A 12,862-nucleotide genomic window follows, 5' to 3' on the forward strand; every position below is an offset into this window, starting at 1 on the left:
GCTCCAGGCAATTTTGTATTTAGTCCATTAGAGGTGTGGGGTTTCCCAAATATATAGTATATGTCCGACAGATACTTCTCATAAATGCCATTTAGTGACATCCATGAAAGATTGGGGTATGGGGCTGGTGGTCCATGAAAGATTGGTTCCAATGTTAATGGTAGTGGTCTCTATGAAAATGTGGCCTCCCACACTGCAGAAATTGTTTAGCAATTGTTTGAGGAATATGAAAACCAGTTAACACTGTTGACTTGGCTTCCAACTTATCCCGACCTCAGACTGACCAAGCATCTGTGGGATGTGCTAGAGAAACCATAAGACACCTTCCGGGGTCCTGTAAAGTCCATTCCTTGACAGGTCAGAGCTGCTTTTGCAGCTAAAGGGTAAATTTTATGGCATATTTCTCCTAAAAAAAAAGACATACTGCAAAATGCACTGCAGACATTTCTTAGATTTCTGCAGTGTAGCCCTAGATTTCTGAAGTCTATTTTGACAATTTAAATCACATTTTTATTTGTTTTAAAACAACAGGGCACACATATACATGATACTATGCAAACATAACCCACACAATACTTGGTAGGTATCTTCTCAAGATGACAACTTATCCACAGAATGAGTAAAAGAGATCTGACTGGTGGGGGTCTGACCACTGGGCCCCCCACCAATTATGACACTGGGATTGCTGGCCTTATTTAACTGGGGTAGACATTGACATCTAGCATGCAAAATACAAACAGTAGCTGAGCACAGTGCTGTGTTCAACAGTGTAAACAAATTAGTCATACACAAGTATATATTATATATATATAATATATATATATATATATATATATATATATATATATAGTATCTCACATATGTGTGTACACATGTGTGTTCAGCCCTTATGTTTTTATAAATTTTAATTGACAAAACTGAAGAACTGACATTCTGAGTGAGTGCACAGCTTTTATAACAGTGCTTAATGTTGCTGTTCCCTCAAAATGACTTTACACACCTCAAATGTCTAAACCGTGCCAGCAAAAGTGAGTACACCCCTGAGTGAACATGCCCAAATTGTGTGGCCACTTTCTGTTTGAGGATACTGCACAGATGCTCACTAGGATTTTGGTCTGGAGAAATGGCTAGTCCATCACCTTTACCCTGACCATGACTCTCCCACCACCATGCTTGACTGTAGACTAGACACACTTGTCTTTGTACTCCTCACCTGATTGCGGCCACACACACTTGACACCATCTGAACCAAATAAGTTTATCTTGGTCTTATAGGACCACAGGACATGGTTTGAGTAATCCCTGTCATTAGTCAGCTGGTCTTCATCAAATTGTGTGTGGGCTTTCTTGTGTATCATCTTTAAAATAGTCTTCCTTCTGGGATGACAGTAATGCAGACCAATTTGATGCTGTGCGACACATGGTCTATGGAGTTCTGATGGTAGCCTTTGTTACTTTGATCCCAGCTCTCTGCAGGTCATTCACTAGGTCCCCACATGTGATTCTTGGATTTTTGCTCACCATTCTTGTGATCATTTTGACACCACAGATCTTGCGTGGAGCCCCTGATCCAGGGAGATTATCAGTGGTCTTGTATGTCTTCCATTTTCAAATAACTGCTCCCACAGTTGATTTCTTCACACCAAGCTGCTTGCCTTTTGCAGATTCAGTCTTCCCAGCCTGGTGCAGGTCTACAATTTTGTTTCTGGTGTCCTTGGACAGCTCTTTGGTCTTGGCCATAGTGGAGTTTGGAGTGTGACTGTTTGAGGTTGTGGACAGGTGTCTTTTATACTGATAACAAGTTCAAACAGGTGCCATTAATACAGGTAACGAGTGGAGGACAGAGGAGACTATTAAAGAAGAAGTTACAGGTCTGTGAGAGCCAGAGATCTTGCTTGTTTGTAGGTGACCATATATTTATTTTCCACCATAATTTGCAAATAAAATCTTTAAATATCAGACAAATGTGATTTTATGTTTTTTTTTTCCCCCTCATTATGTCTCTCATAGTTGTGGTATACCTATGATGAAAATTACAGGCCTCTCTCATGTTTTTTAAGTAGGAGAACTTGCACAATTGGTGGTCGATCCTTTTTTTGCCCCACTGTATATATATATATATATATATATATATATATATATATATATATATATATATATATATAGCATTGCATTCCTAGAATGCAATGTGAGGATTTGTTGGTGTGTGCTTCTTTTTTAAAATACGTGATAAAGTTTATATGTGGCTAGTGAATAATTCAAAGAATTAGAATTTCTAATTTTCCAAGATATGCAGTAGATTACATAGTGTTTATCTCACCTGCTTAATGCCAGGCAAAAACAAGACGTCTATGAGAAGTAGGAAAACCTATTTGAGCTAAAAATGTATTTAATCAGATTACAATTTTCAACCTTGAGATTGAGAAGGTAACTTTTTCAGAAAGCTTAGATAGAAATATAATGAGTAAATATACAACTTTACAATATTTGTAGTAATAGATGTTTCTTTTCTTTCCAACCCTACTGCATGCAGTACATTACATCGTGCTTACAAATAAAATATAACTAGATTTTTGCATTTGCATAATGAATCATGCATGAGTTCAGCTATGTTTCACATCAGAATGCATTTGGCAAACTAAGAGAAAAAATATATGTTTTATTCTCACTGCATTACCAACACTAATTCTGGGGTCTCCTCCTTTGAAGGTGGCGGATAACTCCAATCCATTTCTCAACAGGATGTTGAACAGAGAAACCATCACAAGGATATCTTTTAGAAGTAAGAATTCTGAAGATCCCATGGGGTAAAGCAATATCCTTTTAACTTGCAGACGTTGGAGCAGAAATATGATCAAAATGAAATGTGTGATATGTTATCAAGTCTCCAGTGGAAATTTGACCTGATCATACAACTGATTGATAATATAATTCTGTTGAACAACATCTAGGGAAAGGTCTAGTAGTACAATGTGTACAGAAGTGTAATAATCAAGAATGATGGAGGGATAGTGTTAAAGCGATTGGGTGAATTCATAACATATTAATTTTTTTCAATGAGCCGAACATTGAGATACTGCATGTACCAAGTGTGCAATATTAGCAGAGCTTTGTTGGAACATTACATCTATAAAAAGCTTCTCTGGCAGGCACCCGAGATTCTTTTGCCCGTATTCGGTGAGCAGTTGGTTTGTAGTTTGGCTCTGCAAGCTTCTAGAAATGCTCATTTTACTGTCATTGAACTGGAATGATTGCAGCTAATGGCATTGCAACCCCGTGCAATATATCTTATAGTTGTAGATTAAAAGTCACATTTCCTGCCAACCATATTGTTCATATCTTCATCTAGACTGAGCTTTATTGTTTGTTGATGTTGCTTTGCATTCAATATTAGTGAGTGAATGAATGTTTCCAGCTTTCCCTAATTGGAAAGAGACATGGATCATGTTCCATATACTAAAGGAGATTGTTCTTCATTAGTTTAATCATCTTATCCTGCAGTAGTTGAAAAGGATTGTGTGGAAAACTTTTTTTTACAGTGGCCAGGCTTGGAAAAAAAAGTAAAATACACCTGCTTGCTCTTGCCGCAGATCCCCCACCACTGTCTTTATATGGCACCTGGTCTCCGCTGCTCAACACTTCTTGGTCTCCTCTTGACATGAAGTGCTTTTTTATCATGCACTATAAAGACTATGGGTTTGCACTTAGTATGCTGCAAAATAAATAATAATAATAATAATAATAAATTTTCCCTATGTCTTTATGAAAAATGCTTCTACATCATGTACAATGTGTTATATGAGCTCTCAATAGTTGTACACAGGCTTTCTGATTCACCAGTGCAAACTACTTTTTGTGTGCTTTCCTCTCTTTTTCCAGCCTGTGTGAGCTGTCCTTTAGGGTTCTGGCAGCCCCCCCACCCCCCAATTTACCATCTGAGCTGATGTATAACTTAAATTTAAACTAAGGCGCAGCTCACTTAACCGAAATATAAGAGGTTACTGGAAAAATAGACTCCAATACCCCAGGAGTGTTTAATAAATGAAAAATAAAAATTGTATTCCATTTTTCTAGGTCATATATTTAAAATTTACTGAGGTGAAATAAAATATAACATAAATAATGTTTTGGCTTATGCAGAATTGCAGGGCCCTTGCGTGCTACAATAGCCTGAATATCTTACATTAACTCCTTGGAGACGAAGGGCATATGCATACTCCCTCGCGTCCCGTCACTTAAGGACTGAGGGCGTATCCATACGCCCTCCGTATTTCCGATCACCGCAGCTCGCTGGGCGGTGACTGGACCGGGATGACTGCTGATATCTATCAGCAGGCATCCTGTGGCAATGCCTAGGGGGTCCTGAGACCCTCCCATGTCGGTGATCAGAGCAAATCGTAGGTCAATTCAGACCAACGATTTGCTGCAATCCGGGCCAATTGGGTCACTGGTGACCCGATCACCCGGAAAATAAGAATGATCGGATCTGTCAGAGACAGCTCCAACCATTCTAAAGGATAGGAGTGAGGTGGCAGTGTTGCCACCCCCTCCTATCCTCTGCCATTGGTTGGTCAGGCTGACGAACAATGGCAGGAGGGGGGCGGGGGGTTAGAGTTAATTTCCCCCGCTCTGCCCACCGTTCAAAGTCGGGGCAAAGCGGGGGGAACACAGGCGGCGAGGGGGGATCATGGTCTGCTTACCCAGACCGGCAAAGGCGGCATCCCGGAGCAGCGGCGACATCGGCTGCATCATCAGAGCGGCAGCAGGAAAGTGCGGCGTGGAGAAGGCTGCAGTGAAGATCGCGGTAAGTGATCTTCTCTGTGGCCTTCTAAAAGCTGCAAAACTACAATTCCCAGCATGCCCACACAGCCAAAGGCTGTCTGGGCATGCTGTGAGTTGTAGTTTTGCAACATCTGGAGGGTCACAGTTTGGAGACCACTGTGTAGTGGTCTCTAAACTGTGGTACTCCAGATGATGCAAAACTACAACTTTCAGCATGCACTGACTGTCTGGGCATGCTGTGAGTTGTAGTTTTGCAACATCTGAAGTGGCACAGTTTGGAGACCACTATATGTGGTCTCCAAACTGTAGCCCTCCAGATGTTGCAAACGTACAATTCCCAGCATAGCCAGACAGTCAGGGATGCTGGACATGTAGTTCTGCAATATCTGGCCCTTCAGAACTGCAACTCCCAGCATGCCTGGACAGTCTGGGCATGCTTGGAGTTGTAGTTTTGCAACATCTGGAGGGCTACAGTTTGGAGACCACTACTTAGCGGTCTCCAAACTGTTCTTCCCCAGTTGTTGCATAACTACAACTCCTAGCATTCCCAGACTGTCCAGGCATGCTGGGAGCTGTAGTTCTGAAGGGCCAGATATTGCAGAACTACATGCCCAGCATCCCTGACTGTCTGGCCATGCTGGGAATTGCAGTTTTGCAACTGCTGTAGGCACACTGGTGGGGAAACACTGAGCTAGAGTCTGTTTCCTAACTCAGTGATTCCAACCCGTGTGCTTCCAGCTGTTGCAAAACTACAACTCTCAGAATGCACTGACAGACTGTACATGCTGGGAGTTATTGTTTTGCAACAGCTGGAGGCACACGGGTTGGAATCACTGAGCTAGAGTCTGTTTTCTAACTCAGTGGTTCCCTACCAGCGTGCCTGCAGCTGTTGTAAAACTACAACTCCCAGCATGTACTTTCTGTCAGTGCATTCTGGAAGTTGTCATTTTGCCACAGCTGAAGGTTTGGGGGGCCCCCCTCCCATGTGAATGTACAGGGTACATTCACACGGGCGGGTTTACAGTGGGTTCCCTTCTACAAGTTTGAGCTGCGGCAAATTTTACACCACAGCTCTAACTCCGAGCGGAAAACTTACTGTGAACCCCCGCCTGTGTGAATGTACCCTAAAACACTACACTAACATATAATAAAAAGTAAAACACTACATATACACCCCCTTACACGTCCCCCCCCCAATAAAAATGAAAACGTCTCATACGGCAGTGTTTACTAAACAGCGCCTCCAGCTGTTGAAAAACCACAACTCCCAGTGTTGCCGGACAGCCATAGACTGCAAAAGCTGGAGGCACTCTGTTTGGGAAACACTGCTGTAGGGTTTTGGTGGAGACAAGCCCCATCCTTGTAACCGGGTCCGCCCCTATTGCACATTCCTTATTTAGGCCTCAAGCGCATGGCACTCTCTCACTTCAGGGCCCTGTCGTATTTCAAGGCAACAGTTTAGGGCCACTTATGGGGTATTTCCGTACTCAGGAGAAAGTGTGTTACAAATTTTGGGGGGATTTTTCTCCTTTTTCTCCTTTTACCCCTTATGAAAAGGTAAAGTTGGGGGCTACACCAGCATGTTAGTGTAAAAAAAAAAAAAAATTTACACTAACATGCTGGTGTTGCCCCATACTTTTCATTTTCACAAGAGCTAAAAGGAGAAAAAGACCCCCAACATTTCTAACGCAATTCCTTCTGAGTACGGAAATACCCCATATGTGGGTGTAAAATGCTCTGCGGGCGAACTACATGGCTCAGGAGTGCTCAGAGAGCACCATGTACATTTGAGGCCTAAATTGGTGATTTGCACAGGGGTGGTGACATGAAAAAAAAAAACATTTTGGAAACTACACCCCTCACGGAATGTAACAAGGCATATAGTGAGCCTTAACAACCCACAGGTCTTTGACAAATTTCTGTTAAAGTTGAACATGAAAATTAAAAAAATAATTTTTCCCTGAAATGCTGGTGTTACCCCAAATTTTTCATTTTTACAAGTGGTAATAGGAAAAAAGCCCCCCAAAATTTGTAACCCCATTTTGTCTGAGTATATAAATACCCCATATGTGGATGTAAAGTGCTCTGCGGGCAAACTACAATGCTCAGAAGAGAAGGAGCGCCATTGGGCTTTTTGAGAGAGAATTAGGATGGAATTGAAGGCTATGCGTGTTTACAAAGCCCCTATAGTGCAAGAACAGTGGACCCCCTCCACATGTGACCCCATTTTGGAAACTACACCCCTCACAGAATGTAACAAGGGGTACAGTGAGCATTTACAGGTGTCTGATGAAATTTTTTATTTGCACAGCCCACTGTTCCAAAGATCTGTCAAAAGCACCCCTTATTAAATTCTGTGAGGGGTGTAGTTTCCAAAATAGTATTCCATGTGTTTTTTTTTTTTTACTGTTATGGCATCATGGGGGCTTCCTAAATGCGACATGCCCCAAAAAAACATTTTTGCTAAATTCGCTCTCCAAAAGCCCATTGTCGCTCCCTCCCTTCTGAGCCCTCTAGTGCACCTGCAGAGCACATTTTGAATACTTTGAGGGGTTCAGTTTTTATAATTGGGTTATGTGGTATTTCTAATATGAAGGCCCTTCAAATCCACTTCAAAACTGAACTGGTCCCTGAAAAATTCAGAGTTTGAAAATGTTGTGAAAAATTTGAAAATGACTGCTGAACTTTGAAGCCGTCTGATGTTTTCCAAAAGTTAAAATATGTCAACTTTATGACATACTGTATTTGTGAATCTATATATAATTTATTTGGAATGTCGATTTTCCTTACAAGCAGAGAGCTTCAAAGTTAGAAGAATGCAAAATTTTCAATTTTTTCATAAAATTTTAGAATTTTTCACCAAGAAATTATGCAAGTATTGACCAAAATTTACCACTAACATAAAGTAGAATCTGTCACGAAAAAAACAATCTCGGAATCAGAATAAAAAGTAAAAGTTGTTAATGCTTAAAGTGACAGTGGTCAGAATTGCAAAAAATGCTCCCGTACTTAGGGTTATGATGGTCTCCGTCCCCAAGGAGTGAAAAAGTATACATCTAATATAATATAAGATCAAACATAATATAATAAAATGGTTTAGAATAACTGTATAATATCACTTTAAAGGGGTATTCCAGAAAAATTACTATTTTTTTTACATCAATTGGCTCCAGAAAGTTAAACAGATTTGTAAATGACTTTAAAAAGACTATTAAAAAAATCTTAATCCTTCCATTAATTATCAGTTGCTGAAGTTGGGTTGTTCTTTTCTGTCTGGCAACAGTGCTCCGTGCTGACAACTCTGCTTGTCTTGGGAACTGCACAGAGTAGAAGAGGTTTGCTGTGGGCATTTGCTTCTACTCTGGACAGTTCTTGAGACAGGTTTCATTAGAGAGCAAAGGGCAGAAAAGAACAACTCAACTTCAGCAGCTCATAAATAGTGAAAGGATTAAGATTTTTTAATAGAAGTAATTTACAAATCTGTTTAACTTTCTGGAGCCAGTTGATGTATATATAAAAACGTTTTTTTCCTGGATAACCCCTTTAAATATATAGCCAATAGGTAAACGACTTGATACATAAAATGTTGTGTTTCCTGGTCTGCGGTGACCTTTAGTCCTCCAGACTCTGGTACCAGATAAAAATAGTTTATATTAATAGGGTTTTGGGAAAAAAGGTTACGTGTAAAACACCTCTTACCCTTTGTAGTCTGGACTATTTAGCCAATAGTAGATAGTTCAGTAGTTCTGCACAGAACAAGCAAATGAGTCAGCAGCAGGTGTTAGCAGTGGTGAGCTATATGCGCTCCGTGCATTCCTTGCATGGAGCTCCGGTGCACGTCGGCAGCGCAGATCTTCTTGCATGTTCTGCCGATATATGAAGGGCAGGGGTGAATTACTGTTTGCAATATAGCCTAGATAATAATGTCAGTGTGTGTTGCAGTCACCGGTGTAGTACAGGGTGTGAGCAGTGGTAAGCAGTTTCCCCGTCTTATTCTATGGTGTTCTTCGCTTTGTTGGTGTTGGAGGATTACCTCCTCGTTGTTCCATGGTGGGAATCCCAGTTGGTAATCACTGGCAGTATTATACTGTAGTTAACCCTTAGCTGGACGCGCTTCATAGTTACATAGTTTAAATGTAACTGTTTTAAAGCTGTAAATTTTTCCTGTTGTGACCAGTTCCTGAGGTAGACTGATCCATAAGTTCACAGTTCTCATGGTAAAGAAGGCGTGTCGACCCTTGAGACTAAACCTTTTCTTCTCCAGACGGAGGGAGTGCCCCCTCGTCCTTTGAGGGGGTTTAACCTGGAACAGTTTTTCTCCATATTTTTTGTATGGGCCATTAATATACTCATATACATTTATCATATTCCCCCTTAAACGTCTCTTCTCAAGACTAAACTATTGTAACTCCTTTAATCACTCCTCATAGCTAAGATGTTCCATGCCCCATATTAGTTTAGTTGCACGTCTCTGCACCCTTTCCAGCTCCCCAGTGTCCCTTTTATGGACTGGTGCCCAAAACTGAACAGCATATTCCAGGTGAGGCCGTACCAATGCTTTAAAAAGGGGGAGTATTATGTCCCTGTCCCTCGAGTCCATGCCTCTTTTTATACAGGACAATATCCTGCTGGCCTTGGAAGTAGTAGCCTGACATTACATGCTATTCTGAAGTCTGTGATCCACAAGTACACCCAGATCCTTCTCTACCAGTGACTCTGCCAGTTTAATCCTCCCTAAGACATATGACGCATGCATGTTATTAGTACGCAGATGCATAACTTTACATTTATCCACATTGAAACTCATTTGCCAAGTGGATGCCCAGACACTTAGTCTATCCAAGTCATCTTGTAACCTATACACATCCTCTATAGACTGTACCATGCTACAAAGCTTGGTGTCATCTGCAAAGATAGAAACAGAGCTGTTAATGCCATCCTCTATATCATTGATAAATGAATTAAACAACAGCAGGCCCAGTACTGAACCTTGGGGTACACCACTAATAACCGGGGACCAATCAGAGTACGAATCATTGACCACCACTCTCTGGGTACGATCCATGAGCCAGTGTTCAATCCAGTTACAAACTAAAGTTTCCAAACCCAAAGACCTTAACTTACCTGTCAGACGTCTATGAGGGACAGTATCAAATGCTTTAGCAAAATCCAGAAACACTATATCCACAGCCATTCCTCTGTGTATGTATTCCTGTATGTAATCCCTGATAAGTCCTTAAAACAATTTACCCACAATGCACGTTAAACTTACCGGTCTATAGTTTCCTGGGGAAGACCTAGAGCCTTTTTGAAGATTGGCACCACATTTGCCTTGCACCAGTCCCTTGGCACAATACCAGATACCAGTGAATCTCTAAATATCATGAACAGGGGTACAGATATTACTGAACTTAGTTATCTAAGAACTCTTGGGTGCAATCCATCTGGCCCTGGAGATTTGCTTACATTTATATTACTTAACTTACCTTGTACCATTTCTACATTAAGCCAGTTCAGTACATTACATGATGTGTTACCAGCATTGACCTGTCCAATGTCAGCTCCTTCTTCCTTAGTATGTACAGAACTAAAGAACCCATTGTTACGCCGAGCGCTCCGGGTCCCTGCTCCTCCCCGGAGCGCTCACGGCGTTTCTCTCTCTGCAGCGCCCCGGTCAGACCTGCTGACCGGGAGCGCTGCACTGACACTGCCGGCGGGGATGCGATTCGCATAGCGGGACGCTCCCGCTCGCGAATCGCTTCCCAAGTCACTCACCTGTCCCCGTCCTCGGCTGTCACGTCCTGGCGCACCTTAGGGCGCGCGCGCCAGCTCTTTAAGATTTAAAGGGCCAGTGCACCAATGATTGGTGCCTGGCCCAATCAGTCTAATTAGTTTCCACCTGTGCACTTCCCTATATAACCTCACTTCCCCTTCCCTTCCTGGCCGGATCTTGTTGCCATTGTGCCAGTGAAAGCGTTCTTTGTATGTCCCAAGCCAGTGTTCCAGACCTCCTGCCGTTGCCCCTGACTACGATCCTTGCTGCCCGCCCTGACCTTCTGCTACGTCCGACCTTGCTCTTGCCTAATCCCTTGTACCGTGCCTATCTCAGCAGTCAGAGAGGTTGAGCCGTTACCGGTGGATACGACCTGGTTGCTACCGCCGCTGCAAGACCATCCCGCTTTGCGGCGGGCTCTGGTGAAAACCAGTAGCAACTTAGAACCGGTCCACCGGTACGGTCCACGCCAATCCCTCTCTGACACAGAGGATCCACCTCCAGCCTGCCGAATCCTAACAGTAGATCCGGCCATGGATCCCGCTGAGGTCCCGCTGCCAGTTGTCGCTGACCTTACCACGGTGGTCGCCCAGCAGTCTCAACAGATGGAGCAACTAGAACAACAGTTCGCCCAACAAGGACAGCAGCTGTTGCAGTTGACCGCCATGCTACAGCAACTTCTGCCACAGCTACAGCAGCAACCCTCTCCTTCTGCCACCTCCTCCTTCTCAGCTGTGGCCTTCTTGGACTTTGGTTCTGCGGGAAATTTTATTTTGGCCTCTTTTGTTAATAAGTTCAACATCCCTGTGACCCGTCTTGTCAAGCCGCTCTACATTTCTTCGGTCAACGGAGTAAAATTGGACTGCACTGTGCGTTACCGCACAGAACCCCTGCTCATGAGCATTGGACTGCATCACGAAAAAATAGAATTTTTTGTTTTGCCCAACTGCACCTCTGAAGTCCTCCCCGGTCTGCTATGGCTCCAACGCCACTCTCCTACCCTTGACTGGACCACCGGGGAGATCAATAGCTGGGGTGCTTCTTGCCACAAAAAATGCCTCACGTCTGCTCCCAGTCCCGTCAGTCAAACCTCAGCGTCTCTTCCTATACCTGGTCTCCCCAAGGCCTATCAGGACTATGCCGAGGTTTTTTGCAATAAACGAGCAGAGATTTTGCCTCCTCATAGCCCCCGTCCTGGTAACACTCTGCCCCGTGCCAAGCTTCACCCTCTGCCCCCCCTCCCCATTCCCACTCCTTCTGTACTGCCTGCCTTTGATGAGTTTACCCAGGACTTCTCTGTCTTCCAGAAGGAAACTCTAGAATCGCTCCCAATGTCCTCGTCCCATGTGAAGCGACAATCGGACAAAAAGAGGGGGAGACCTAAGGGGGAGTACTGTTACGCCGAGCGCTCCGGGTCCCTGCTCCTCCCCGGAGCGCTCATGGCATTCCTCTCTCTGCAGCGCCTCGGTCAGACCCGCTGACCGGGAGCGCTGCACTGACACTGCCGGCGGGGATGCGATTCGCATAGCGGGATGCGCCTGCTCGCGAATCGCATCCCAAGTCACTCACCTGTCCTGGTCCCCGGCTGTCACGTCCTGGCGCGTGCGGCTCCGCTCCTTAGGGCGCGCACACGCGCCAGCTCTCTAAGATTTAAAGGGCCAGTGCACCAATGGTTGGTGCCTGGCCCAATCAGTCTAATTAGTTTCCACCTGTGCACTTCCCTATATAACCTCACTTCCCCTTCCCTTCCTGGCCGGATCTTGTTGCCATTGTGCCAGTGAAAGCGTTCTTTGTATGTCCCAAGCCAGTGTTCCAGACCTCCTGCCGTTGCCCCTGACTACGATCCTTGCTGCCTGCCCTGACCTTCTGCTACGTCCGACCTTGCTCTTGACTAATCCCTTGTACTGCGCCTATCTCAGCAGTCAGAGAGGTTGAGCCGTTACCGGTGGATACAACCTGGTTGCTACCGCCGCTGCAAGACCATACCACTTTGCGGCGGGCTCTGGTGCAAACCAGTAGCAACTTAGAACCGGTCCACCGGTACGGTCCACGCCAATCCCTCTCTGACACAGAGGATCCACCTCCAGCCTGCCGAATCCTAACACCCCTTCAGTAGCTCCGCTTTCTCTTTATCGCCTGTGACAACCTCCCCATTATCATTATTAAGGGGTCCTACATGCTCTGTCCTTTGTTTTTTTGCATTTATATATCTAAAAAAAATATTTAGGATTAGTTTTGCTTTCTTTGGCCACCTGTCTCTCATTTTGAATTTTTGCTGTTTTTTACTACATTTTTACATATTTTATT

General features: G+C 43.8%; 1 protein-coding gene across 2 annotated transcripts in view; it reads left to right on the forward strand.

Annotated features, from left to right (window-relative positions):
- LOC130294530 (carbonic anhydrase-related protein 10-like) overlaps window positions 1-12,862 on the forward strand; it is a 749,095-nt gene that overhangs the window by 564,200 nt on the left and 172,033 nt on the right. For both annotated transcript variants that reach the window (XM_056544464.1, XM_056544463.1), the window contains exon 6: window positions 2,710-2,782. In XM_056544464.1, coding sequence (XP_056400439.1) covers window positions 2,710-2,782 — 73 coding nt within the window. The remainder of the gene's footprint in view (window positions 1-2,709; window positions 2,783-12,862) is intronic.

The sequence above is a fragment of the Hyla sarda genome, chromosome 10, assembly GCF_029499605.1.
Source record: "Hyla sarda isolate aHylSar1 chromosome 10, aHylSar1.hap1, whole genome shotgun sequence".
In the NCBI taxonomy this organism is placed as follows: Eukaryota; Metazoa; Chordata; class Amphibia; order Anura; family Hylidae; genus Hyla; species Hyla sarda.